At 36.8% G+C, this 25323-nt stretch overlaps 1 protein-coding gene across 2 annotated transcripts; it reads left to right on the top strand.

Moving 5' to 3' along the window:
* Nucleotides 1-247: 247 nt before the first annotated feature.
* Nucleotides 248-23465, top strand: DMP1 (dentin matrix acidic phosphoprotein 1). Of its 2 annotated transcripts, none has more exons than XM_040478688.1 (6): nucleotides 248-338; nucleotides 16072-16146; nucleotides 16595-16642; nucleotides 18897-18929; nucleotides 19119-19166; nucleotides 21012-23465. In XM_040478688.1, the coding sequence occupies exons 2-6, from the start codon at nucleotides 16093-16095 to the stop codon at nucleotides 22380-22382; spliced, it is 1554 nt and encodes a 517-aa protein (XP_040334622.1). In that variant the 5' UTR covers nucleotides 248-338; nucleotides 16072-16092; the 3' UTR covers nucleotides 22383-23465. The 2 variants fall into 2 exon arrangements, with proteins under 2 accessions (XP_040334622.1, XP_040334614.1); XM_040478680.1 differs by lacking the exon at nucleotides 248-338 and adding an exon at nucleotides 11573-11777.
* Nucleotides 23466-25323: the final 1858 nt, after the last annotated feature.

Below are 25323 nucleotides of genomic sequence, written 5' to 3'. Positions count from 1 at the left end.
GTGACTCCAACTTCAGCTGCTATACCAGATGTGGTTTTATACCAGATGCGGTTTCATTGCTTGCGCAGATTAACACATCTGCTGGTACTTGGTATGCAGCACCAATCTGGCAAATGCCTTTATCTACATCTCTATCCATAAAAACCACCAGAAGCAGTTTACTTTCAGCTTGCAAAGCAGTAATACACCTTCACTTTTTATCTTCACTATACCTATCAACTTTCCAGCCCTATGTCATAATTTACTTTGTAGGAATTTTTATTGCTTATGCCTTCTAGAAGACTTCACATTGGTCTATTACGCTGATGCAACTCATGAGATTCTGCTGACTGGACCGAGTAAGTAGAAACGACTCTAGATTTACTGGTAATATATTTGCAGGTTAGAAAGTGAGACATAAATCTTACTAAAATTCAGGGGCCTTTTACTTCTGTGGACTTTCTGGGGGTTCAGTGGTATGAGGCATGTTGAGATATCCCTTCTAAGATGAAAGGTAAACTGTTGAATCTGGCCCTTCCTACAACTAAGAAAGAGGCACAAGGTGCAATGGGCCTTTTTGGATTTTGGAGACAATGTATTTATTTTTTGGGAGTGTTACTCTTGTCCATTTATTGAGTGACCCAAACGCTGCTTGTTTGACTGTGGTCCAAGAGAAGAGAAGGCTCTGCAACAGGTCCAGGTGCTGTGCAAGATGCTCTGCCACTTGGTCCAAATGATCCAGCAGATCCAAAGGTACGTGAAGTTTCAATGGCAGATAGGGATGATGTTTGGAGCCTTTGGGAGGCCCCTACAGGTGAGTTGCATCATAGACCTTTAGGATTTTGAAGCAAAGTCCTGACATCATCTGCAGGTAAGTACTCTCCTGCTGAGAAACAGCTCCTGGCCTGCTACTGAGCCTTTGTAGAGATTGAACACTTGACCATGCGTTACCATGTTACCACATGACATTAGCTTCCTATCATGAACTAGGTGTTACCTGACTCATGAAGCTATAAAGTTAGGCATGCACGGTGATACTTCATCATCAAATGAAAGTGGTATATATGTGACTGGCTTGATAGAGTGGTAAAATGGTCTTTTGAAGACTTAGTACAATGCCAGCCAGGTGGCAATAAGTTGCACTGGGGCAAAGTTCCACAGAAAGCTGCATGTGCTCTGAATCAGTATCCAATATATGGTGCTGTTTCTACTGTAGGATTCATGAGTCTAGGAATCATGGAAGTAGAAATTGGAGTGGCACCATTCACTATTGTCTCTAGTGATCCACTGGCAAAATTTTTGCTTCCTGTAACTGTGACTTTATGCTTTGCTGATCTGGAGGTCTTAGTTCTAGAGGGAGGAATGTTTCCACCAAAGAGACACAACAATTATTCCATTGGACTGGAAGTTAATATTTCTGCCTGGCCTCTTAGAGCTTCTCATGCCTCTGAAACAGCAGGTAACAAGAGAGTTATGGTATTGGCTGGGTGACTGATTATGATACCAAGGTGAAATTGAACTACTACCCCATAATGGAGGTAAGGGAGACTATGTCTGGAATACAGGAGATCTGTTAGGGTGTCTCTTAGTATTACCATGCCCTGTGATTAAGGTCAATGGAGAACTAGAACTACCCAATCGAGACAAACTATAAAAGACAAGTATCAGATCTTTCTTTCTCTGACATATCTCGCTTAGCATAATGTGCTCAAAGTCTATCTATGTTCTCAAAAACGGGAGGACAAGCCAGTCACATTCCTTTTTCATGGCTGAATAATATTTCATTGTGTATATGGAATCTTTTCCACATCTTTTTTATCCATTCATTCACGATGGGCATTTGGGTTGTTTCCATATCTTAGCTATTATGAATAATGCTGTGATAAACATGGAAGTGCATATATCTTTTCAAAATCCTGTTTTGAATTCCTCTGGGTATATACCCAGAAGAGGAATTGCTGGATAGTACGGTAGGTCTGTTTTTAATTTTTTGAGAAATCTCCATATTATTTTCCATAGTGGTTGGGCCAACTTACATTCCCATTAACAATGTATAGGGGTTAACTTTTCACCACATTCTTGCCAGCACCTGTTATCTCTTGTCTTATTAGATGGTGTCAGTGAAGGTTTTCACACATTTCTATCATGACTGCTACTGGTCTGTCATTGACAATAAGATGCATCTTAAAAGGCTTATTTTCAGATTCAGCTACTCTTTTCCAGGAAAACCTTTTTCCTTTTGCAAACTAAGAGTTGACTCTTTTGCAGTTTTTTCATTGGTTGGCTCGTGGAGAGTTGTAAAAAGGAAGTCCCAAGTAGGACAACTTGGAGAACTGATGCTATGGTCTATTCTAAGCATCATTTAAGATTGGCAAAGAAAAATGAGGGACATGATGTACTCAGTGCTATCCGTTTTTATTCTACTAGCAATTTTCTCCAAGATCAGAACATTCTGAGGTCTCCAGATTGGAAAAGAATCAATTTCTGCAGCAGACTAAAATCAACCTTTTTCAAATAACTAAGTTGTGGTATTGTTAAATTCCCAAAGTCTCCAAATAGCAAGATGCAATTTTCAACTGTTCTCACAAATAGGAAAATTAAATTTTTTTTATCCACTCCCAAACCTCAATACAAAGAATTAATTTAACTACCATTATGGAGAAGAGAAGTATTTTTAAAAACTCAAAAAATTCTGGTGTAAAAATATTACAAGCACTTGTTTACTTAAGATTAGAATGGCGAAACTGCATCAGGAACTCAGAGGAGCTGACCTTAACGATCACATTCAATATTAATTTTCTAAAAAAAGAATATTTATCTAAAAGACTATATACACACACACACACACACACTTACATATATATACATATGTATATATATACGCACTTACCTAAAGACATAAAACAAATGTACAACTTTAACAAAATTTACAAAGCAAATGTGTATGTAGCTACCAAGTTACAAAACAATACTGCTTAGCTCCTCAGGAGCTTCTCCCACACCTCTTCCCCACCTCTATCCCCTCCCTGCTCCCAAAGGCAGCTCTCATCCTAATTATGTAATCACTTCCCTGCTTTTATGCATTCTAAAATACTATCATTATAGTTTTGCCTACTTTCAAACATTATATAAATGATATCGTACAATATGGCTTCTTCCGTTTTTGTATTCTTTAACTCAACATTGTTTTTCATTATACATATTGGTATATATCTTGTTTTTGTTTTTTTATCCCCCCCCACCCCAAACCCCTCCAGCAACCCTCAGTTTGTTCTCTGTATTTAAGAGTTTCTTATGGTTTGTCCCTCTCCCTGTTTTTATATTATTTTTCTTTCCCTTTCCTTATGTTCATATGTGTTGTATCTTAAATTCCACATATGAGTGAAATCATATATTTGTCTTTTTCTGACTAATTTTGCTTAGCATAATACACTTTAGTTCCATCCATGTTGTTGCAAATGCTAAGATTTCATTCTTTTTGATCTCTGAATAATATTCCACTGTATGTATATACCACATCTTCTTTATCCATTCATCAGTCAATGGACATTTGGGCTCTTTCCATACTTTGGCTATTGTTGATAGCACAGCTATAAATATTGGAGTGCATGTGCCCCTTTGAAACAGCACTCCTGTATCCTTTGGATAAATACCTAGTAGTGCAATTGCTGGGTCGTAGGGTAGTTCTATGTTTAATTTTTTGAGGAACATCCATACTGTTTTCCAGAGTGGCTGCACCAGTTTGCATTCCCATCAGCAGTGCAAAAAGTTCCTCTTTCTCTGCATCCTTGCCAATATCTGTTGTTGCCTGAGGTGTCAATGTTAGCCATTCTGACAGGGGTGAGCTGGTATCTCATTGTGGTTTTGATTTGAAAGAATTGCCTACTCTTCCTCTAAATCTGTGCTGCACCATGTGGTAGCCACTAGCCATGTGTTAACTGAGCACATTTAAAGTTAAATTAATTAAAATTAAATAAGAGTAAACACTCAGTTCCACACTTCCTTTGGCCACATTTTAAGCTCAGTAGCTATGTACAGCTACTGGGTACCACACTGAACCATCTAAATATAGAACATTTCCATGATCCCAGAAAGTTCCTCCAGAGCCCAAACTATAACTTATTCATTTTATGTCTCATGCCCACCACAGTACTTGACACAACAGGCTTTTGACAAATGTTTCCTGAACTAGAGGAGGTTTACAGTCCAGTGGTGAAAACAGAAAACACAACATGCTATTAAATGAGGTTTCAAAGGCTGAGAACATTACAATAGGGGCTGATATAATAGTTCCCTAACATCCTAAAGATGTGAAGAGGCAGCTCATCTATGTAATGCAGACCTAGAGACTATGAAACAAGATGACCCACTTCCAGCTTATAAGGGAGAGAGAGGAGAGGAAAGGAGAGATTTTTTTCTGGAGAGAGTTGCAATACACTTGCATTACCCCCACTCCCTAATCACAAGGTAAAGGGGGGATAAGGAGACAGTTGCTTTCTCCTCAAAATATCCAAGTGAGAAAAGTATTAAGAAGACCATTTAAACAGCTTGCTGGTGGAAACTAAAGACTTCAAAAGTACATAAAATCCCTGCTCTGTCATTTGTTGACTATGGGATACTGGGCAAGCTACCTAACCTCTTGAAATTTCAGTTTCTTCATTTGTAATTTTGAATAATGAGAGTGCTTATTTCATAGGGTTAATGTAAGAATTAAATGAGTAAACCAATGCAAGGACCCATAATAACAGCTTATTTAATTTTATTTGAGTTGGATGTTCTGGTTGACAAATTCCTTTTACTGCATATCTTTCAACATATTTTTTTTCAATGTTTATTTATTTTTGACAGGGGTGGGGTGGGGAGGGAGACAGAGCATGAGTAGGGGAGGGGCAGAGAGAGAGGGAGACACAGAATCTGAAGCAGGCTCCAGGCTCCGAGCTGTCAGCAGAGCCTGACGTGGGGCTCGAACTCACAGACCACAAGATCATGACCTGAGCTGAAGATGGATGCTCAGCCAACTGAGTCACCCAGGTGCCCCTCTTTGAACATATTCTTAAGCTCAGAAGCTTTTAGCAGACAAGCAGAAAATCTAGCTATCCACTAACCATGTGTGCTCTTTCTTCTACAATGGGGAGAGTTGTCTCTGGGAGGCACTTGTCCAGCTCAAGACCACATCCTCTGCACTTTTGCATTCAGATATGGCCATATCATTCATTATCATGAATGGAGTAAATTCCATTGATGGAATGTGAGTGAAAATGATATGTAATAATTCTAGGCAGTATTTTCCTTTTTTCTTCCTTTACATATTCTACCTTATCCACTGCTGTTTTGCCTTAGGTAGCAGACAACTGAGTTATTAATTATTTTAAGCTAATGGTAGGCTATTATTTTATTATTTTTTTTCCTTTTAGCTTCAATCCCCACACTCTATCTCTTCTCCATTCCTCATATTCTGCAGGCAGCTGAAATCTCATATTTTGCTGTATGTCTTTTAACGTAAGGATAACTTAGAAAACTCTGTTGTGTTGTTTTGGGTATGTGTTTTTTGAATTCATACAAAAAATATGGTGCTAGAAGTCTTTTTAATACATATGTATAGATTAAGGAACTGTATTATCTATCAGAGCCTATTAATTCTTTAAGATGTGATGTTATATTGTATTAATACTTTGCATGTGTTTTTTTTATTGGTAGAATCTAAGGTAGTTGCCAGTGCCTAAAACAGTTTCTAACACAAAGAAAATATAAAAATCAACAGCTGAGCAAATGTTTGACAAATATACAAATGCAAACTTAAAAAACGTAATTGTTTCAAAGAGCAAAACACTAATGTGAAAAGATATATGCACCCCTATGTTTACCGCAGCATTATTTATAATTGTCAAATTATGGAAGAAGCCCAAGTGTCCACTGATAGATGAATGGATAAAGAAGCTGTGGTGTATATGGACACATACATACAGACACATAGATGCATGATGGAATACTACTCACCCATAAAAAAGAATGAAATCTTGTTATTTGCAATAATATGGATGGATCTAGAGAAGAAATGCTAAGTTGAAATAAGTCAGTCAGAGAAAGACAAATGCCATTATATTTCACTCATACATGGAATTTAAGAAACAAAAGAAATGAACAAAGAAAAAAAGAGACCATCCAAAAAACAGACTCTTAACTATAGAGAACAAACTGATGGTACCAGAGGGGAAGTGGGTTGGGGGATGGGTGAAATAGGTGAAGAGGATTAAGAGTACACTTACCATGATGAGCACTGAGTAATGGATAAAATGTTGAATCACTATATTGTACACTTAAAACTAATATAACACTGAATGTTAACTATATTGGAATTTTAAAAAAGTTTCATTTTTTCCCCAGAAAATAACCTTACTTTACCTAAATTACATGTTTTAAAATGAAAACAAGACACTAATTCATAAGAATATTGCCTGGAGAAAGATGCCACACTATTTAGTGTGTTTTATTTCACCCATTTAAATTCAAAACTATAATATCACATGAGTAAGGAAGAAGCGATAATTGTAATCTTTAATTTATGTATCTTATCAGGACATCTTATTGAATGCTCATTGTGTTGAGTTTGCATTTTAATAAATATAATTCACATACAATAAAATGATCTATTCCATCTGCACTTCATACACTTAAATTGTATAGACTGTCCTTTAAATTCTATTTTTATTTTTATTTTAGAGAAAGAGAGACACAGTGTGAGCAGGGGAGAGGGCAAAGAGAGAGAATCTTAAGCAGGGTCTACGTTCAGCACAGAGCCCAATGTGGGCTCACTCCCATGAACCTAGGATCATGATCTGAGCCAAAATCAAGGGTCAGATTCTCAACTGACTGAGCCACCCAGGAGCCCTCTACTTTAAATTATTAAGTAATGTTTCTAATAATCATAATTTTGTAATTTTTATAATGTTACCCTTTAATTATAAAAAATCTGAGTTTAGTATTGATAACATAAAATAAGGAAACAGATTTCCTAGACAATAAAACATTTGATAACCCTATGCATGCTGGAGGCCTGGTTAAGTATCAGGCATAATTTTTTCCATAACTTTTTAGAATGGAAAATTTCAAAATATATAAAATTAGAGAAATAGTATAATATAATTATTGTCCATACTTAGCTTCAGGGGTGATTAATTCATGGAAAAGTTGGTTTCATCTGTTTCCCTACCCACTTATCATCTTTCACTTATTTTGAAGCAAATTCTAGACATCATAGTATCTCAGTATCTTTAAGTTAAGAATGCTTAAATACAATAGTCCCATTATCATGCTAATAATAATAGTTCTTTAAAATCATAACATTTCAAGTCAGTGTTCACATCTCCAATTTTTTAATAAATTTCATATTTTCCAGCATGTTTTTTGGAATTAGGATACAAATAAAATTAATACATTATTACACATGGTGGTTGCTATGTCTCTTAGGTCTATTTGAATCTATAGGTTTCTCTCTCTTGCTCTCTTACTTGAATTTAGTTGTTGATGAAATCAGGGTGTTTGTCCTATAAATGTTCCCAGTCTGGGTTCTGCTGACTGAGTCTGCAATTTCATTTGGGTTTGCAAAGTGATGGTGTTCTAATTATATCCTTCCTTCTTCATTCATGTCTATAAAGAGAAACTTCCTTATCTGTTACTCAGTGGCATAGTTCATAAAGAAACACAGAATAAATGTTTAATTATCTTCTTTTATATAAAGTTTTAAAATAATGAATTTTGTAGTGATCAGGATGAGAAATTAAGAAAACAATGCCTCTCACAATTGCATCAAAATGATTAAAACACCTAGGAATAAATTTAAGCAAAAGGGTGAAAGACCTGTAGTTGAAAACTATAGAATGTTTATGAAAGAAATTGAAGATGACACAAATAAATGGAAAGACACACTATATTCATGAAATGAAATAATTAATATTGTTAAAATGTCCATGGTGCTCAAAACAAATCTACAGATTCAATGCAAACCCTATCAAAATATTGATGGCATTTTTCACAGAACTAGAACAAATGACTTAAAATTTGTATGGAACCAAAAATACCCTGAATAGCCAAAGTAATCTTGAGAAAGAAGAACAAAGCTGGGGTTATCATATGTCTCTCTGATGTCAAACTATATTACAAAGTTATAGCAATTAAAACAGTATGGTACTTGCACAAAACCAAACACATAGATCAATGGAACAGAATAGAATTTAGAAATAAACCCCATGCTTATGCAGTCAATTAATCTTCAACGGAACAGCTAAAATACGAAAGAATGAAACCTTCTTATACCATATAAAAAATAAACTCAAAGTGGATTAAATACATGCAAGACTAGAAATCATAAAAATCCAAGAAAACATAGGTAGTACGAGACATCAGTCTTAGCAATATTTTTTGGATCTGTCTCCTTATACAAGGGCAAGAAAAACAAAAGTAAACAAGTGGGACTACATAAAACTAAAAAAAAAAAAACAAAAAAAACTTTTGCATAGAGAAGGAAAGCAATAAAACATAAGGCTTCCCTCTGAATGGGAGGAGATATTTGCAAATAATGTAACTATTAAGGGTTAATATCCAAAATATGTAAAGATATACGAACAATTATTTTCACTGCAGCATTATTTATAATAGCCAAGTATGGAAGCAACCTTAGTGTTCATCAATAGATGAATGGATAAAGATGTATATACACAATGGAAGATGTATATACACAATGGAATATTACTCAGCAATAAAAAACAATGAAATCTTGTCATTTCCCCGAACATGGATGCAGCTAGAGGGAATTATGCTAAGTGAAAAGAATCAAAGAAAGGCAAATATATTATTTCACTTATATGTGACTCTAAAAAATAAAACAAACAAAACAGAAATAGACTCATAGATACAGAGAACAATCTGGAAGTTACCAGGGGGAATGGGTTACAGGGACAAAATAGAGGAAGGGGACTAAAAGACACACACTTCCAGTTATAAAAGATAGGACATGGAGAAACAATGTATAACATAGGGAATATAATTAATAATACGTAGTAATTTTGTATGGGGGCCAATGGTAGCTAGATTATAGCGATCACTTCATAATGTATATAAATGTTGAATTACTATACTGTACACCTGAAACTAATATAATATTGTATGTCAACTACACTTCTGTTAAAAAAATAATGAATTTGTTAGCATCTTCCAGTGTTGGGCAATTAGGAGTTTTTTGTATTGCTTTGATTTTGGTATTGTTACGAATGCTTCCTTCTGCTTACTCATGCATAGGGCTTGCTTTGGCAGAACATATACTGCTTACTCCTGCATAGATAACGTAGGTCTTGTGGTAGTTGGCAGTTTGTCCTCAGCCACTTTGTTTGGAGTTTGTGGGTATAACCTATCATGTAGTGTTGTAACCGGTCTCCAAAATGGCCTGAACCTTTCCTCTGTTCCCTGCACATTCATTCTGATCCTCACACCAAAAGGCACAGACTTTTTCTCCTTCTGAATCTGGGATGGCCCTGTGACTGATCTGACCATAGAATATAGAGAGTGATATTTTGGGCAGCTCTTGGACCCCAGCCACCATGTGAGAAGGCCAAGCCACAAAAAGAGGCCATGTAAAGGAGAACTGAAGTGTTCAGAGTAAGAGTTTCAGCTGAACTCCCGGAAGACAACCATATGAGCGAGTTATCTTGAATTCTAAAACAATGTCCTATAACATCCTCCACCAAAATCTTCCCAGGATCAACTCTGACATATGATTAAAAGGTTCTTATATGATAGACCTCAGTCAAGACCCATGAAACCACCTGGGAGTGTAACTGAGAACCAGAACAGAACATTGGGAATTTATAGCTTCCTCATATTAAGTCTGGTCTTCTAATCAACCTTATATCAAAGTAGACTCCTTTCTCCTCATTTTCTGCCCCCTCCCACCTCACTGAGTTCACAATGAATAAGTTGAGAATTCATATATTTGACATTTGTTTTCTGGATAAAGTTGCATACCCCAATTCTCTAGAACCAGCTTGGTAGGAGTATCAACTAACACTTCCAACAGCCAGGGGTGTCTGAGTGGTTCAGTCAGTTAAAGCGTCTGACTTTGCTCAGGTCATGATCTCACTCAGGTCATGTTCTTGCAGTTCGTAAGTTTGAGCCCTACATCGGGCTCTCTGCTGTCAGCGCAGAACCTGCTTCAGATCCTCTATCCCCCTCTCTCTCTGCCCCTCCCTGCTCATTCTCTCTCTCTCTCTCTCACTCAAAAATTAACATTAAAGAAAACTTCCAAAAGTCATCAACATGTTCAAAAAATTAGAGTGAGTCACGCAAACTAATAGATTGGCCCATTTTAAAGCAATCTATTAAGTTATTCATAAAAGTCTTTATTGAGTATTTATTATGACTCAGGAACCTAGGTATTAGGGTCCTGGATATACACCAGTAAACAAAGCAAATATCTCCACTCTTGAGGAAGTTAAATTTTGGTAACTTATATTCTTTAAATAGTTGTTCAGTGATCATCCCATTGTTACTTAAGCATTCTCTTTGGGAGGTGCCAACTCACTTCCAGCTCCCTCCAACAATCTTCAGTACTCCCCTGAAGAGTCCTGGCAATTACTATTTTATCCGTTTCACTACATTTCCAGTAATGGCAGAGTCTCCTGGAACTTGATTTTTCCATATGCCACCCATCTAGGCTTCCCCTTTATCCAATTCTGATTTCAAAGAGTCACCAGAGTTATTTTTTATAACCATTTTTTAATGTTTATTTTTGAGAGAGACAGAGACAGAGAGAGAGCGAGCGAGCGAGCAGGGGAGGGGCAGAAGGAGAGGGAGACAGAAAATCCAAAGAAGGCTCCAGGCTCAGAGCTGTCAGCACAGAGCCCAATGCAGGGCTCGAACTCATGAACTGCGAACTGCGAGATCATGACCTCAAAGTCGGATGCTTAACTGATTGAGCCACGAAGGAGCCCCAGAGTCACCGGAGTTAAATCCAAAATGTGGCAAGAAGTTGGAGGGAATAATGAAGTGTTAGATTTAAATTATTTTTGGTTAAAAACAAAAATTACTTAGGGTGGTAACTTAACATTTCCAATCACCACAGAATTCTGTAAGTAATGCTTCATTAGATTACCAAGAATTTTGGACTTTTGTGTGTATATAGGGGTTAGGGAGATGGGAGGAAAAGGAGGTAAGCAGTAGAGGTTGTTAAAAGATAAGAAGGGAGAGGATAAAAGCTTATATTCTCAACACCATCAATTTAGGCAAATCTAGTATTTTAGAAGTTTCCTCATGTACAACCTGGAAATGTACATCAACAGGAAACTTTCTGCCCACTCCTTGCCTCTCCTTTTCCCATCCATGTGTCTGCTGGGATCTGTCAGTAGGTGGAAAACATTGTCATTGTTTATAATGCTCATAAGCCTTCATGGATGTGAATGACATATATTTAGAAATCAAAATAAAGCTTTAGGAAGATCTTCAATTTAATGGAAACTAGTCTAGTCATTTGGGAACCACAAGAGCTTTTTAGGGAAAATCTGCCTCTGCAAGTTGGAGGAAGTGTGGGTGTATTGGAGTCCCGGTGACACCTTGTGATGTCAGTCACCCCCTGCCTGAGGTTGATTGGCTATGAAAAGCTGAAGCAGAGTTTAAATTCCTGCACCATCAGAGAAGTGAACATCAGAACATCAACACAAGAGTGGCTTCATTGGGCATAGATTTCCTCTGTGAGAACTTCAGACTCATTGTTGAGACTTTTGGGGAAAAGTCTTTGCGAACTGAAGAGGGTAAGAAATTTTCATTTTTGAAAAATTTTAAAATGACTTCTGCTATGTTTGGAAAATATTAAACATGTATACATGTTGAGAGGCATTATGCCATGCAGAAGAAAGATGGGGAGAGCTGAGCCTTGGGTTAAAATGATTCCCAGTTTTGTGCCTGATGTTTATGCCACAGCAAATAATGATATTCAAGTGACATGTTAAGTCAATAGAACCAGATGTTCTCTATATTACTCTAATTAGACCTCTGCATTCAGGAGGCCTATGGAGAGTCATTTTGAAGATTAGCTTTAATTAGCAAAACAAAATTTTACATTTAGGTTTTATGGATATAATGACATTCATGGCCTACAAAACATTATGAAAGAATCTAAAGTAGACTAGCAGGACTTCCAAAATATAGTCTTTTAAATTAAAATCATTTAATGCTATTCATCTAGATAGTATCCAATAATATTCATTATGAACTGAGTAACTGAAAGAAGATGTTAAGACTACTGAAATAAACCAAGGATGTGATAATTACAATGCTTTTGTATTGTCTACTTAGGTATTTGTGTTAGCATGATGCCTTGCAAACAGAATGCAATAAAATGTTGAGTATAACTATCTTTTAAAAACATTTTCTAGCGTAGAAGACTTAAGAAATATATATTCCAATCCATGTGTATTTTTATTTACTGCATTTATTCCACTTCATCTATATCAGAAGTGTCTGTCCTCCATAATAGAAAATGGGAATTGTGGTCAGGCAATGCATTCTCTGTTACATCTAGAAAATCCCACATGTAATAGCAGTACTTCAAGCAACCTGTCTTTTCTTTAGGAGCAATAGCTTCTAGTGAACCATACTTTCTGTTTACCTGAGGGCCAAATGCACTATCCTACTTTGATGTGGTTGGTTGGTTAAAATGTGTGAACAGTTTTCTAAGGGCATTAGTCCACTTACCTACCCCAAAATGGTAATGTGGACCAATGTGCCTCAAATGCTTAGACACCTTCCAAATTTGAATTTGAATTTTAGGGCACCTTGGAGTTATTTTATTGTGGTTGAAGGCATATGATGGTGGGATTGTAACTGACCTCAAGACAAATATAATTGGAAGGATTTGATATTTTTATTGCCTTATTTGTTTGGTTCTCTGAAATCCTGATAATCATATCCTGGCCAAATTCCATTTTATTTTAAAAAAGTAATAATGAGGGGCACCTGGGTGGCTCAGTCAGTTAAACGTCCAGCTCTTGACTTTGGCTCAGGTCATGATCTCATGGTCTGTGAGTTCAAGCCCCATGTTAGGCTCCAGTGCAGAGCCTGGTTGGGATTCTCTCTCTCTCCTTCTCTTTCTCTTCCCCTCCCCCACTTGTGCTTTCTCTCTCAAAATAAATAAATAAACTTAAAAAAATAAAATAAAAAATAAAAACACTAATTGAAAGCCTAAATTAGGGTTAAAGATCTGACTTCTTTTAATGCTTGATGGCAGACTATATATTCTATGAGAGGCAACTTCAGCTCTTACAGGACCCCAGGCTGTCTTTTATTTTTGTTCAGGAAATTATTGCTTTAGGTCAGGGTGCTAAATGGTATTTCTAGAAGCACAAGCAAGTTACTGCATCTTTCTTATGTTTCATAATATTCTATCCCTAAGAAACCTGAACACTGGAAACACATACTTTCTTTGCAAAAATACATAACATTCATTAGTTTAGGGCATCCCTTAAGTTTTTTTTCCTATTTAGATAAAAGAGAATCAACAAAACAAAACAAAAACAAGAGGAGAACTCTATTGGCCTTTATCAAGTCTGGAATATTGCTAGCTTTCAGAAGAATATCAGAGATTATCACCCTACTCAAATTTCACTTTGAAAATTAAAATGGTGAACAATCTAATTTTCATTCGACCTGTGACACCAAAACCATTAGCATGTAGTTATTTTGAGAATATCACATTTAAGGGAAATGTTCTTTAAAAAATGAACCTATGAACTTAAAAAAACAAATCAAAAAACAAAAAAACTTTGATTGTGGGAACTAAGGGGAAATAGAGTGGAGGAAAAATTGTCCTGTACTCTTGTAGGGTCTCCAGCTGGGTTTAAGAATTAAACTGACATAAATCAGATTAGCTGAGGAAAGCAAACATGTTTCATTAACATTTTTACATCTCCATGAGAGCCTTCATAAGAGAATGAAGACCTGAAGGAGTGATCACAGAAGGCTTAGAAAAGTAGAAACCTTTTAGATAAAGGAACAATACACCTGTAAAGAACTGACAAGACAAGGGGCTTTGGGCTGGGATGTACATTACAGGGAAGTGATTAGGAAGACAGGATTAGTTTAACAAGGTTTGTACAGATTTCTCTCAGCCTTAACCTTTCTTCTCTCAGGATGAGAATGTCTTCTTTCCTCTTGGTATAGTGAAGCCAACTTTCACGTGGGAGTTTCTTGCTTTCAGGAAGATAAAGGAGGATCAGAGCATCTTTCTTGCATTTGCTGTTTCCCAAAGGCCTTTAGCTCAAAATAATTTTTATGTCAAGGAAGCATATTTGGGGATGCAAGATATTCCGGTTTCCTTCAGAAGTAATATCTTTTTGAATTAGGTTTGTTTTTGATGGAGTTGAGCATTTTCATATGTTTTTCTGTTAATTTTAGGTAGAGGATTTGAAAAAGAACTAAAAATATCAAAACACAAAGACTAATATGAACTATGCTGAATTAGAATAAAGAAAATAACACAAATGAAGAACAACTATGTTGAAGTGAGATAATGCTCATGATATAAAATGGGAGAATCTATTGGACCATTTGAGCTGAAAGTAGAAATGAGCAACATTCTCAGTTTCCTTCGGATTTCTACTGTTTTCTTGAATAAATTAAAAAATAAGATTAGAGGACTTCTAGAGCTCAATGTTACAGACATTATTCAGCATATCCAGACATTAGTCAGCAATGTATTCTTATTTCTTAGATCGGAGATTAAAATCATTCAGAGTATCTTAAAAACAAAAGTGAAGTCTGAAATAAACCTGCAGGATTTTGCACAAAATGTATGGAAATCCATCTGACTAATTTATTAGGGCAACTACAAGGCTAACAAGTGCCGGGCAAATAATTTTTCCTTTAGATCATTTCAATAACCTTTTGCATTAGCATGTAGTACATCTATTTTTAGATACAGAACAAGTTGTTTTCCAAACCACCAGCTCTTGAGGTGTGAAATGAAGCCACCCTTCAGGAAAATACAGTTTGATTTGGCATGTTTCTCTCAGCGTAATTCACAAGTACATCCCAAAGCTCTAATCTTCCTGAGATCCTTCAGTAATGCAAATGACTGAATTTAGTCATTTAAATGAAAGAATTTAGTATAATCTATGTATAATATATGACCAATTGTAGCACAGTAGATATTAAGAGCTTTCTGGAGCTGTACTATGTAAGCTGCCATAGTAAACCTCTGCAGATCAGGAAGACAAAAGGCAAAAACAATCTATGTTGTCTCAATATTATTTTGAAGTTATAAATGTGACTGAGAAGCAATGTGTGTATGTATATATGTGTGTATATAGACAAATGCTGATGACCCATCGATGGTATCAGTACATTTTGGTTTAGGTGTATATTTGCCAGGTTGCTGTGCCACAATAATGTGCATAATTATCATAAAAGTGAATTGATCAGAAATTTCTCGATTCCTCTTTCTGTACTTGTTCCTCTATTTGTCCTATTTTGTGTGTTAGGGAAGAAGCATTTATAGACCTTCTCACTGAAGTATTTCCAATTTGTCTCTTAGAAGTGAGGTTTCTTTTTAACCGGTTTACTGAGATATAATTCAATATATACTTTACACACTTGAAGTGTACAGTTCATTAACTTTTAGCCATTGCATAGAGCTGTACAACCTTCAGCAAAATCAGTTTTAGAACATTTTCATCACCTCCAAAATTCATTCCTTAACCTATCACTCTCAAACTCTCCTCCAGTCCTGGGCAAACACATCCTTTCTATCTCTATAGATTTGCTAATTTGGGACAGTTCATACAAAAGGAATCATACAATATTGTGCCTGGCTTCTTTCACTCAGTATAATGTTTTCAAGGTTCCTCTGCTTTGTAGCATGTATCAGTACTTCATTCCTTTTTATGGGTGAATAATATTCCATTGTATAGATACAGTACTTTTTATTTATCTATTCATCAGTTGATGGACATTTGGATGAGTTGTGCTTTTCAATAGGAAGAAAATGTCAAAAAGTTAAAGCTATATTTCTTTAGCATTAAGAAAAACATCTTCTGTCCTTCATCACAGGCAGAGTTGCCACTGCCGGCTATGAAGACCAGCATCCTGCTTTTGTTCCTTTGGGGGTTGTCCTGTGCTCTCCCAGTAAGTATCATGGCAGAGATATATGAAAAAAGGCCATTTATACCTAAGATTCCACAATTTGCATTGGCTATAAGCCAGATGGCTGGCTCTAGATGAAAACAGTAGTTTCTTAGGAAGCTGTTTTCTTTAAAATATCATCTGAATTATTCCTTATGCTGTTTATTCACATAGCTAGGATTCTCATTTTTCTTCATCATCAATGGTTCTCAAAGTGTCATCCCCTGAGCAGCAGCAGCATCAAGTAGGATTTTGTTAGAAATATAAATTCTCAGGTCCTGCCTCAGACCTACTGAGCTGTACTCTCTAAGGATGTGGCAATTTTTGGTTTAACATGGCATCTAGGTGATTCTGATTCATGCTAAAATTTGACTATCACTGCTCCTAAGTGTCCATAGCTACTGCCTTGTAAATTTCTCTGTGGGCTAACCATGTATACTAAATTTTCCAGGTAGCCAGGTATCATAATACTGAATCTGAGAGCTCTGAAGAATGGACGGTGAGTAGAAATAAGATTAAAAAATATTTTTAATTTAATATAATAGTATAACCAAATTGGCTCCACTGCAAATGTTGAAACTGCTAATGATTTAATGAATACCTTAATCTAAGATATAGGGCTATAATTTCTAGTTCATATGAAAAAAATTAGTTCATATAATGCTTCGACTTCAACTTAATAGTATAATTTGGTAAGGAGGCATTTTTTCCATTTAGCTTTATTTTCATAATGGATGTGTGCAGTAGCAGAAGGGGATGGATGACAGTGAACCAAGGCTGCTCTTTGGAGTGCCAGCTGGCTCAGCTGGTTAAGCGTCTGACCCTTGATTTCAGCTCAGGTCATGATCTCACCGTTGAGAGACTGAGCCCCATGTCATGCTCTGCACTGGGCATGCAGCCTGCTCAAGATTCTCTCTCTCCCCCTCCCTCCCCTGCTCATGCTCTCTCCAAAAAAAAAAAAAAAAAGACTGCTCTTAAAGGATTAGGATGAGAGATCTGTTTTACCAGGAGTTGTCTGGAAGGCAAGAGGTCAAGTCTTAGAAAGTGAGAAGAGAAAGAAGAATGAGAGGATACCAGAGTCTCTGGAATAACACCTAAATGTTGATTGCGTGTTGACTCTGAATGGCTCAAGAACCACTGCCAGGCTGTTCTGTGCTTTACATGAAAACACTGAGACACAGGGAGTAACCTAGTCTGTCTAGGCTACACTGTTAGTAAGTGTTAGAGCCAGACTTTAAACCCAGGTCACCCTGGCTCCAGAACCCACATTCTCTATCAGGGTGTTATATCCCTCTCAGGAAGGGGCCAAGTCTAGAAGGCCAGTAGGTTCTCAAGATTGAAACTACAAATAATGCTTAAAATTTTATGCTAAGTCAGAGTGTTTTGCTCATAACCTTGTTTCCTGCTGGCTCTTGCACATGACGCAGCTTGGGCACAACACTATTAGTGGTGGCCAGATAATGTCAGAGGCTTGAGATGGGGTCCTGCCCCTGCCTGAGATTAGAATAGACATTGCAGGATTTCTTATATGAACTTTCATCAGAGATGTCTTACTGCTGGTTAATTGAAAAGTAGCCACTGCAGATCCTCCCTCTTATTCAACCAAACACTCTAGAGTACCGCAAACATTTGGCATGAGAAAAATACCAATGTCTTGCTCCCTTTCATCCCTTAATTCCAAATGATAACTGACAGAGTTATCTCTGAGAGCCTGCCATTGTGCCTGCCTGCAGAGTCACAGGGCAAAGACTTAAGAGTGATTATATCTCCTTCCTCTGGGGAGATACCCCTGCCTAGCATAGCTGAGAGGCTTGTTAAAGACATGTTGATAGCAGCTCCAGCGCTGTACTCTGCAGCTCATAACCATCACTTAGCAGCTTGGAACCAGGAGGGATTTGAGGATTTTGCTGTGCTTGAGGGAAAGGGGGAGTGTAGATGAGGAGAAGGCACCAGGATTAAAAAAAGTGAAATAAATCAGAACTATGCCCTGATTAAGTTTCAGACTTAGGTTTTTGGTTGTTTTTTTTTTCTTTTTTTTTCCTCATGGAGGTGATCTTATGTGATTCAAGAAGTGTTTAGTGGCTTTCTCAATTCAGTTTTATCTACTACTGAATTTTATGAAGTGATGTTCTCAAAATGCATTGTTTCTTTATATCATACTGAAAAATTCTCAAGATGTTTCCAATTTCATCCTCACAGCAAGTCTGTGGAGTATGCACAGTTGTTGCTAATATTCTTAATTTATAAATAAGAAATTGACATTGGACAGGTGAAGGGAATTGCTCAAATTCACAGAGTGACCAAACATTGCAGTTTACCCAAGACTTAGGGGTTTCCTGGAATATGTGAATTTCAGCACTAACATCAGATAGTTTGTTTTCAGGGATAAAACCAAAACCAAGGAGCTAATTGAGACTTATATCTAGGTTCTAAGCTTCAATGCTGTTTTTCTTTCCTATGTTACATTTCATCCAGGTTGTATGAACAAACAGCTTCAAAGAAAGTATATTTTTTCTCTAAGTGAAGTATCAGAAACACAAAAACCTTCCCACAAGATCTTTTCCAGGCCATTGGGTCACCTCACATTCACTTTTTTTTTTTTTTTGCCATTTCACCATAAAATGTCATACCTCATGTAAATGTAAAATATATGACAAGAAACTGAAAAAAAAATCCCTTAAAATGACTTTAAATATTTGCAAGACATGGTCCATCTGTGAAGGAGTAACTTGTTTTTCTTCCTTTTTTTACAGGGTCATTTGGCTCAGACACCACCACCACCCTTGGTAACTATCTTGTTCATTTTTTTGGTCATAAACATCTCATAAAGTAAATTTACTTTAACACTCTTCTCATCACCTTAGGCCATTTGGACAGCAGTAAATCCAAACCGCAAGCAACTGATGTATATCATATATTTTTCTTTCCTTGGGAATTACTAACAGAAAAAATAAACAACTTCTTTTTCCTTTTAGGAGAGCAGTGAGTCATCTGAAGAAAGTAAAGTTAGCTCAGAGGAACAGGTAATTAAACAGACCTTTCTTAACTTTTCAGACTACTTAGGAGTTGAAGGAAATGATGTTAGATTAAATTACCTGGCAACAATTCTAAATGTAATATTTTCTAACCTTTGGTTATGCTAGCTAAATAGTCCCAGAAAATAAGAAAAGAAAAATGAGTGGGAGAATTCAGATGTTCATTCCATATATATCACTGGGGCCAGAATGTAGACATTGTGGCTCATAGTTAAAAAGAATACACATACAAACAACCACACACATACACACACACACACAAATGGTCATAAACCATGATAGACAAGTAATTGTTCATTTATCACTCTAAAATGTTGCTTTTATAATTGGAGTAGTTCAGATCAGGCAGAGAAAGCCTTCTGGCTCACATGAAGCACTTGCTGGGTCTAGAGACCTCCTCCATGTTAAGTATCTTGTTGGAGGAGAGAATAGGAAATCCCTGAAGAAAGTTTAATAAAACAGCTTCTTTAGTAATGACTTGTCTGAACAGTCTCAATGGTGATTCTGGGAATGAGAAAAGCTGACTTAGTTTATAATTATATCCCTTTAATAAAAAGCTGGCTTTCTTTCTCTTGTGTGCACACTTTTTTTTTTTTCATTTTTCTAAGACTAAATGTCATTACTTTTTTGGCTCTTCTATTATTTTGACTAAACTCAAACCTGTGGGGCTCCAGAGATTCCAGGAACCAGGTTTCTCCCTGAAGCTTTGACTCATGTTGCACTCTACCTTCAACCAGTTAGAGGATGAATTATTTGGGTTTTTTTTTTTTTTTTTTTTACCATTATTTACTAAAGGTTTGTCAAAGCAACAGTCTAGAAATTTACAGGCATAGAATTGGGGCTGTTTTCTGGAGATGTGATTTATTGCCTCCATATTCTCTGAGCTCTCAAATGAAAGTAATAGTCCCAGTTTGAGAAGTGTGCAATATGTGCCATTGAATTATGGGAACTAAAAAGATGCTTAGTTCCAGCACACCAGTGTAAATCTAGCAATGGGAAGACATATCATATAATTGTACTCCCAATGTACTCCCAAATGGAAAGTCAGACATTGATCAGTAAGGGCAGGTGGAAAAATAAAAAAACAAAATTGGCAAGGATGCTCTGCTATGGGGTATGGTAGAGAGAACAGATTTTTCTAGAGCATAATGAATGAAGACTATCTTTCCTTGTCTGTGTAGAGCATACAATTGTTCGACTTATGGGGATAATCTCTCTGAGCTCACACTTAGAATAAGCTTCCCTGGTGGTCTCACTAGTTGCAGTCTTTTAGCTAAGCCTTCTACGGGCAACTCTGCCTGTGTGGGTGAAGTATAAATACGGTTTGGGTGAGATGTATATCTTACTATAATATTTTACTATCATTTTAGCTAAAGGTTTCATTATACTGCCCTAGTAAATTTTTCCCCCCAGAGTTGAGAAAAAAATATTTGGGTCTTTTAAAAATCACCCAATATTTTTTAAAACTCTGTTTTAAACCAAACAATTTGATGAGTATTACAAACCATCTCTTTAATGTACAAAAAAAATTCTGAGAGTTTCTTCCCGGGATCAGACTTACAATATGATTTGAGTTTCATAAATGTGATTTCTATAAAGGTTTTTGAGAAAATTTCTACAGCATTGAGTGAACTGTGTCTATATAAAATGGAATGACTTGAGTTTCAACTCCTCTTCCTTCCTCTTTAACCTCTGGTAGAGATGTTATTGAGCAGTAAAACTGATCATGGGCTAGAAGGAGGGACATAAGAAGAAGAAAGTAGGAAGAGCCTAGATAATACCCTCTGTATCAGCTCCTGGAGTACTGACATGTTTGTTAACCCCAAACTCCAGGCCAATGAAGACCCTAGTGACAGTGTTGAATCAGAGGAGGGCCTTGATGATCATCAACATGTGCATAGACCAGCTGGTGGCCTCTCTAGGAATGGAGGAAAAGAAGGAGATGATAAAGATGATGATGAAGATGACAGTGGAGATGACACTTTTGGTGATGATGACAATGGGCCAGGACCTGAAGAGACACAAGAAGGAAACTCCAGACTCAAAAGTAATGAAGACTCGGCTGACATCACACAATCCAGGGAAGACAGTGCACCGCGAGGGGAAGACAGTGCCCAAGATACTACCAGTGACAGCAGGGACCTTGACAGTGAGAATGAGGTGAAGAGCAGGTCTGAGGGAGGTGGCTTTGCTCAAGATAGTGAGAGTGAGGAACACTGGGTGGGAGGTGGCAGTGAAGGGGATAGTAGCCATGGGGATGGCTCTGAGTTTGATGATGAGGAAATGCAGAATGATGATCCAGACACTATCAGGAGTGAGAAAGGCAACCTCAGAATGAGCAGTGCTAGTGTCGAATCAAAAGGAAAGAGCGATGAGCAAGCAAGCACTCAGGATTCAGTTGACAGCCAATCAATGGAGTATCCAAGGAGGAAAATTTTTAGAAAGTCCCGCATTTCTGAGGAGGATGACATAGGTGACCTTGATGATAGCAACATAATGGAAGATGTCAAGAGTGACTCCACAGAAAACACCAATTCCAAAGATGCTGGCCTCAGCCAATCCAGGGAAAACAGCAAAAGTGAATCTCTAGAAGACAGTGAGGAGAATCAGTCTCAAGAAGACAGTCAAAATGTACAAGACCCCAGCAGTGAATCTAGTCAAGAGGTTGATCTGCCATCCCAAGAAAATAGTAGTGAATCTCAGGAAGATGTAGTGAGTGAGTCCAGGGGTGACAACCCAGATAATACCACCAGTTACTCAGAAGATCAGGAAGATAGTGACTCCAGTGAAGAGAACAGCTTGAACAATCCCTCTAGTTCAGAAAGTGAATCAAGAGAGGAGCAAGCTGACAGTGAATCCAATGAAAGCCTCAATGACAGTGAATCCAAGGAAAGCCCAGAGTCCACTGAGGACGAGAACAGTTCTAGCCAGGAAGGCCTCCAGTCTCACAGTGCCTCAGCAGAGAGCGAAAGTAAAGAAAGCCAGTCCGAGCAGGACAGCCAGTCTGAAGAAGATGAGGTCAGTGATTCTCAGGACAGCAGCAAATCAAAAGAAGACAGCAACTCTACTGAGAGCAAATCAAGCAGTGAGGAAGATGGTCAGTCAAAAAACACTGAGATAGAAAGCAGAAAATTAACAGTTGATGCTTATCACAACAAACCCATTGGGGATCAAGATGACAATGACTGCCAAGATGGCTATTAGCATCAGCATCAGCATCACTAGCTTTCCTAAGAAGTGGCTCTCACATACAGGAGTCTCGGGGGTTGGGGAATAGGGAAATCATTATAACTATAATTTATTGATGTTTTTATCAGAAGGACAACCAGAGGCCATTTCTTTCTGAAAGGAAATGCTGGATATTATATTTGTTTCTAGAGTGTCACCAATTTATAGGGGTTTAAATACTGTCAAATGATACCAGAACACACTCAATGAGACTGGAAGCAAGGAAAGATGTACAGCTTCACAACTGAAATAGTTACTAACTCATTAACATAACAGTTATTGAGGTTCTATTACGTACCAGGTACTGTGCTAGGTGCTGGGATATAATGAAGCTTAAGCCTTGTTTCTTGCTCCTGAGGAGCTTATAGAGGGATAAATAAAGTTCAAAAGCTAAAGAGGGATACATATGAGGGAAACAAGAATTATAACAATGCAATGTGGTGAGTGCTGTAAGAGGCATGATCAAAATACATGGAAGCACAGAACATGGGACTGCCTTGGATAATCAGGGAGGGCTTCAAAATAGGACACTAGAGTTGGAGCACTGCATAAGATTTCTCCATTGAAGACAAGAGAATTCTGTTTATCCTTGGGATAAGCAACAGTGAATCCTATATGATGAAATATTTAGTTTGTGAAAACACTTTCAAATTACAGCACAGGAGGTATTTTGGATAAACAAAACTTTGTTTTGATGTTTTTTGCGGAATTCCCATGAACACTGCCTCACTCACAACTGGTGATATGATATGGAAGGCTGGGTGGGAAGTAGTAGAAAGAGATCCCTCTTTGAATAGATAGATAACTTTTAGCTTTATTTTTTCCCTAAAGTTAGTCTATGTGCAATGCTGGAAAACTGTTCTCTGAGTCTTTTACATATGTTGCACATAGCGAAATTGTGTACATAGAATTCAATTGATTTTTGCCAAATATCTTTTGAAATGTTACCTCAACATAAAATATGTTTTGTAATAAAGACAATAATATCTAGAAGAAATGTGTGCTTATTTTATAGTGATATTAATTATTAGGAAACATCGGTATTAAACAACTCTTCCTTTAAAACATTAAAGAGTACTTTCCTTTCTTCCATTAAAATAAATGATTTTCCTAAATTATTTCATGAAAATTTTATTTATAATTCAGGTAGAATTTTGATAAAATTACTTTATGTGTTGCTTATATTTTATTAAATATACCTGTTAGAGATAAGGAAAAAAGAAAATGAAGCAAGCTCTCAACATTGCTTAAGGCCATGCCAAAAGTTCATAATGTTTGGGTTTAACATTAGTTCTTGCTGGTATCCCAGACTGTTATTTGTGTAAACTCTGGAATCTACAGGGAAACATATTTCTTTTATTTTTTAATTATTTGAAAGAAACTACTGTACATCAGCACTTTTACTTTTCAAATGTGTCCATTGGAATACATCAGAATTTCCCTACAAATTTATTAAGAGAATCAGGAAGATTTTCTAACCTTCAGTCTGACCCTCCCCATCCTTCCATAAGCTCAATTCCCTTACAATGTCAAAGCTGAGAATATTAGAATATTCTCTAATCCTATCTCCTGAGATTTTAATTTAGTAGGTCTAAAGTGAAACCCAGAATTCTGTTTTTAAAAGGATCCCAGGAGTTCTGATGCAAGCCCATCCACATACTTGTATTTGAGTTCTCTAGCTCAATGGATTAATTAACTGGTTCTAATTAAATTTCCAAGGGTGTACATGCGAGGAAGTAATTAACCTCTTTAGAGAGTTTAAGAAGTTTTGGGACAACTGAGGTAAACTTTGGGGAGTGACTAAGAAAACAGGGGACAAGCACATTCCAAGCACAGGGAACAAAAGAGTAGATGTACAAAATTGTTCATGGCATGTTAATGTATGACAAAAATATCCACTGTTACCAAAGCATTGGGAAGAGAGAAGGAGAAAGGGGAAGTGATAAGATAAGAGATTGCTGGAAAGGTGAGCTGGGATCCAACATGAAGGTCTCTGAATGCCAGATTAAGGAGAACAGCCTCATTAGTGAGTACCTGCCTAGAGCTAGGTTTTCATATATGATATACATATCAAAAACATCTTTGACATCGATATTATAATTTCTCTACTCACTTTAAAAATATATATATAACAAATAGGAGCAGATGAAACACAGAAAAGCTAAGTTAAGTATCCTACTCCAAAATCCAAGAAATAGCAGAGTCTGATTCCATTTCCGTTCAATGATGAACCACTGAAAATTTTAAGCAGTGAGCATTCATGAATATATGAATATGGTCTTATCTGCTTGAAAAATGAGCAAAGAAATGCTATATTCTCTAGTTTCTCTCAGCATGTAAAGAACCTAAGAAAGTGACTGAGAAAGTCACTTTCTAATGGCTTGTTTCCCTAAACCTGTTATTTTGAGAGTCACATTAGTGGATAATTCATTCTTACTTTCCCTAAAGATTCCCATTAAAAATTTATATGTATATATATGTATATATATATAAAATATATGTGTATTTTCAGACCGAAGATTACTATTGAAGATTTTGTAAAAAGAAATGCCATGGTATGTTGGAGAAACTAGCAATACTGATGTCCAAAAAAGGAAGCTTATACTGAGCTCTTTAGCAAGCATGGCTTAATGTGAAGAACTCATTCAGCCTGGAAGCCACTGATTGCCACAAGGCACTAGACACTGGCTTGTATTGCTGATATCACTGGCAATGACTCTAGATGCTGCTAATAATACTGGTACTACTGATTCCAGCTGTCACTGCTGCCAGAGACCATTCTCCATGAGCCCTGCTTCACTGTATCACAATGAAGTTCTCAATTCAAAGTCCATGATAGATGCATAAAATTGTCAGATCCTACACTAAATGCTTATGTACTAGTAAAGGGACCCTAGAAAGAAAGTATCTTCATTTT

Source organism: Herpailurus yagouaroundi, unplaced genomic scaffold (genome assembly GCF_014898765.1).
Source record: "Herpailurus yagouaroundi ecotype Mexico unplaced genomic scaffold, PumYag 28, whole genome shotgun sequence".
Taxonomy (NCBI): Eukaryota; Metazoa; Chordata; class Mammalia; order Carnivora; family Felidae; genus Herpailurus; species Herpailurus yagouaroundi.
This window is presented reverse-complemented; position numbering and strand designations above follow the sequence as displayed.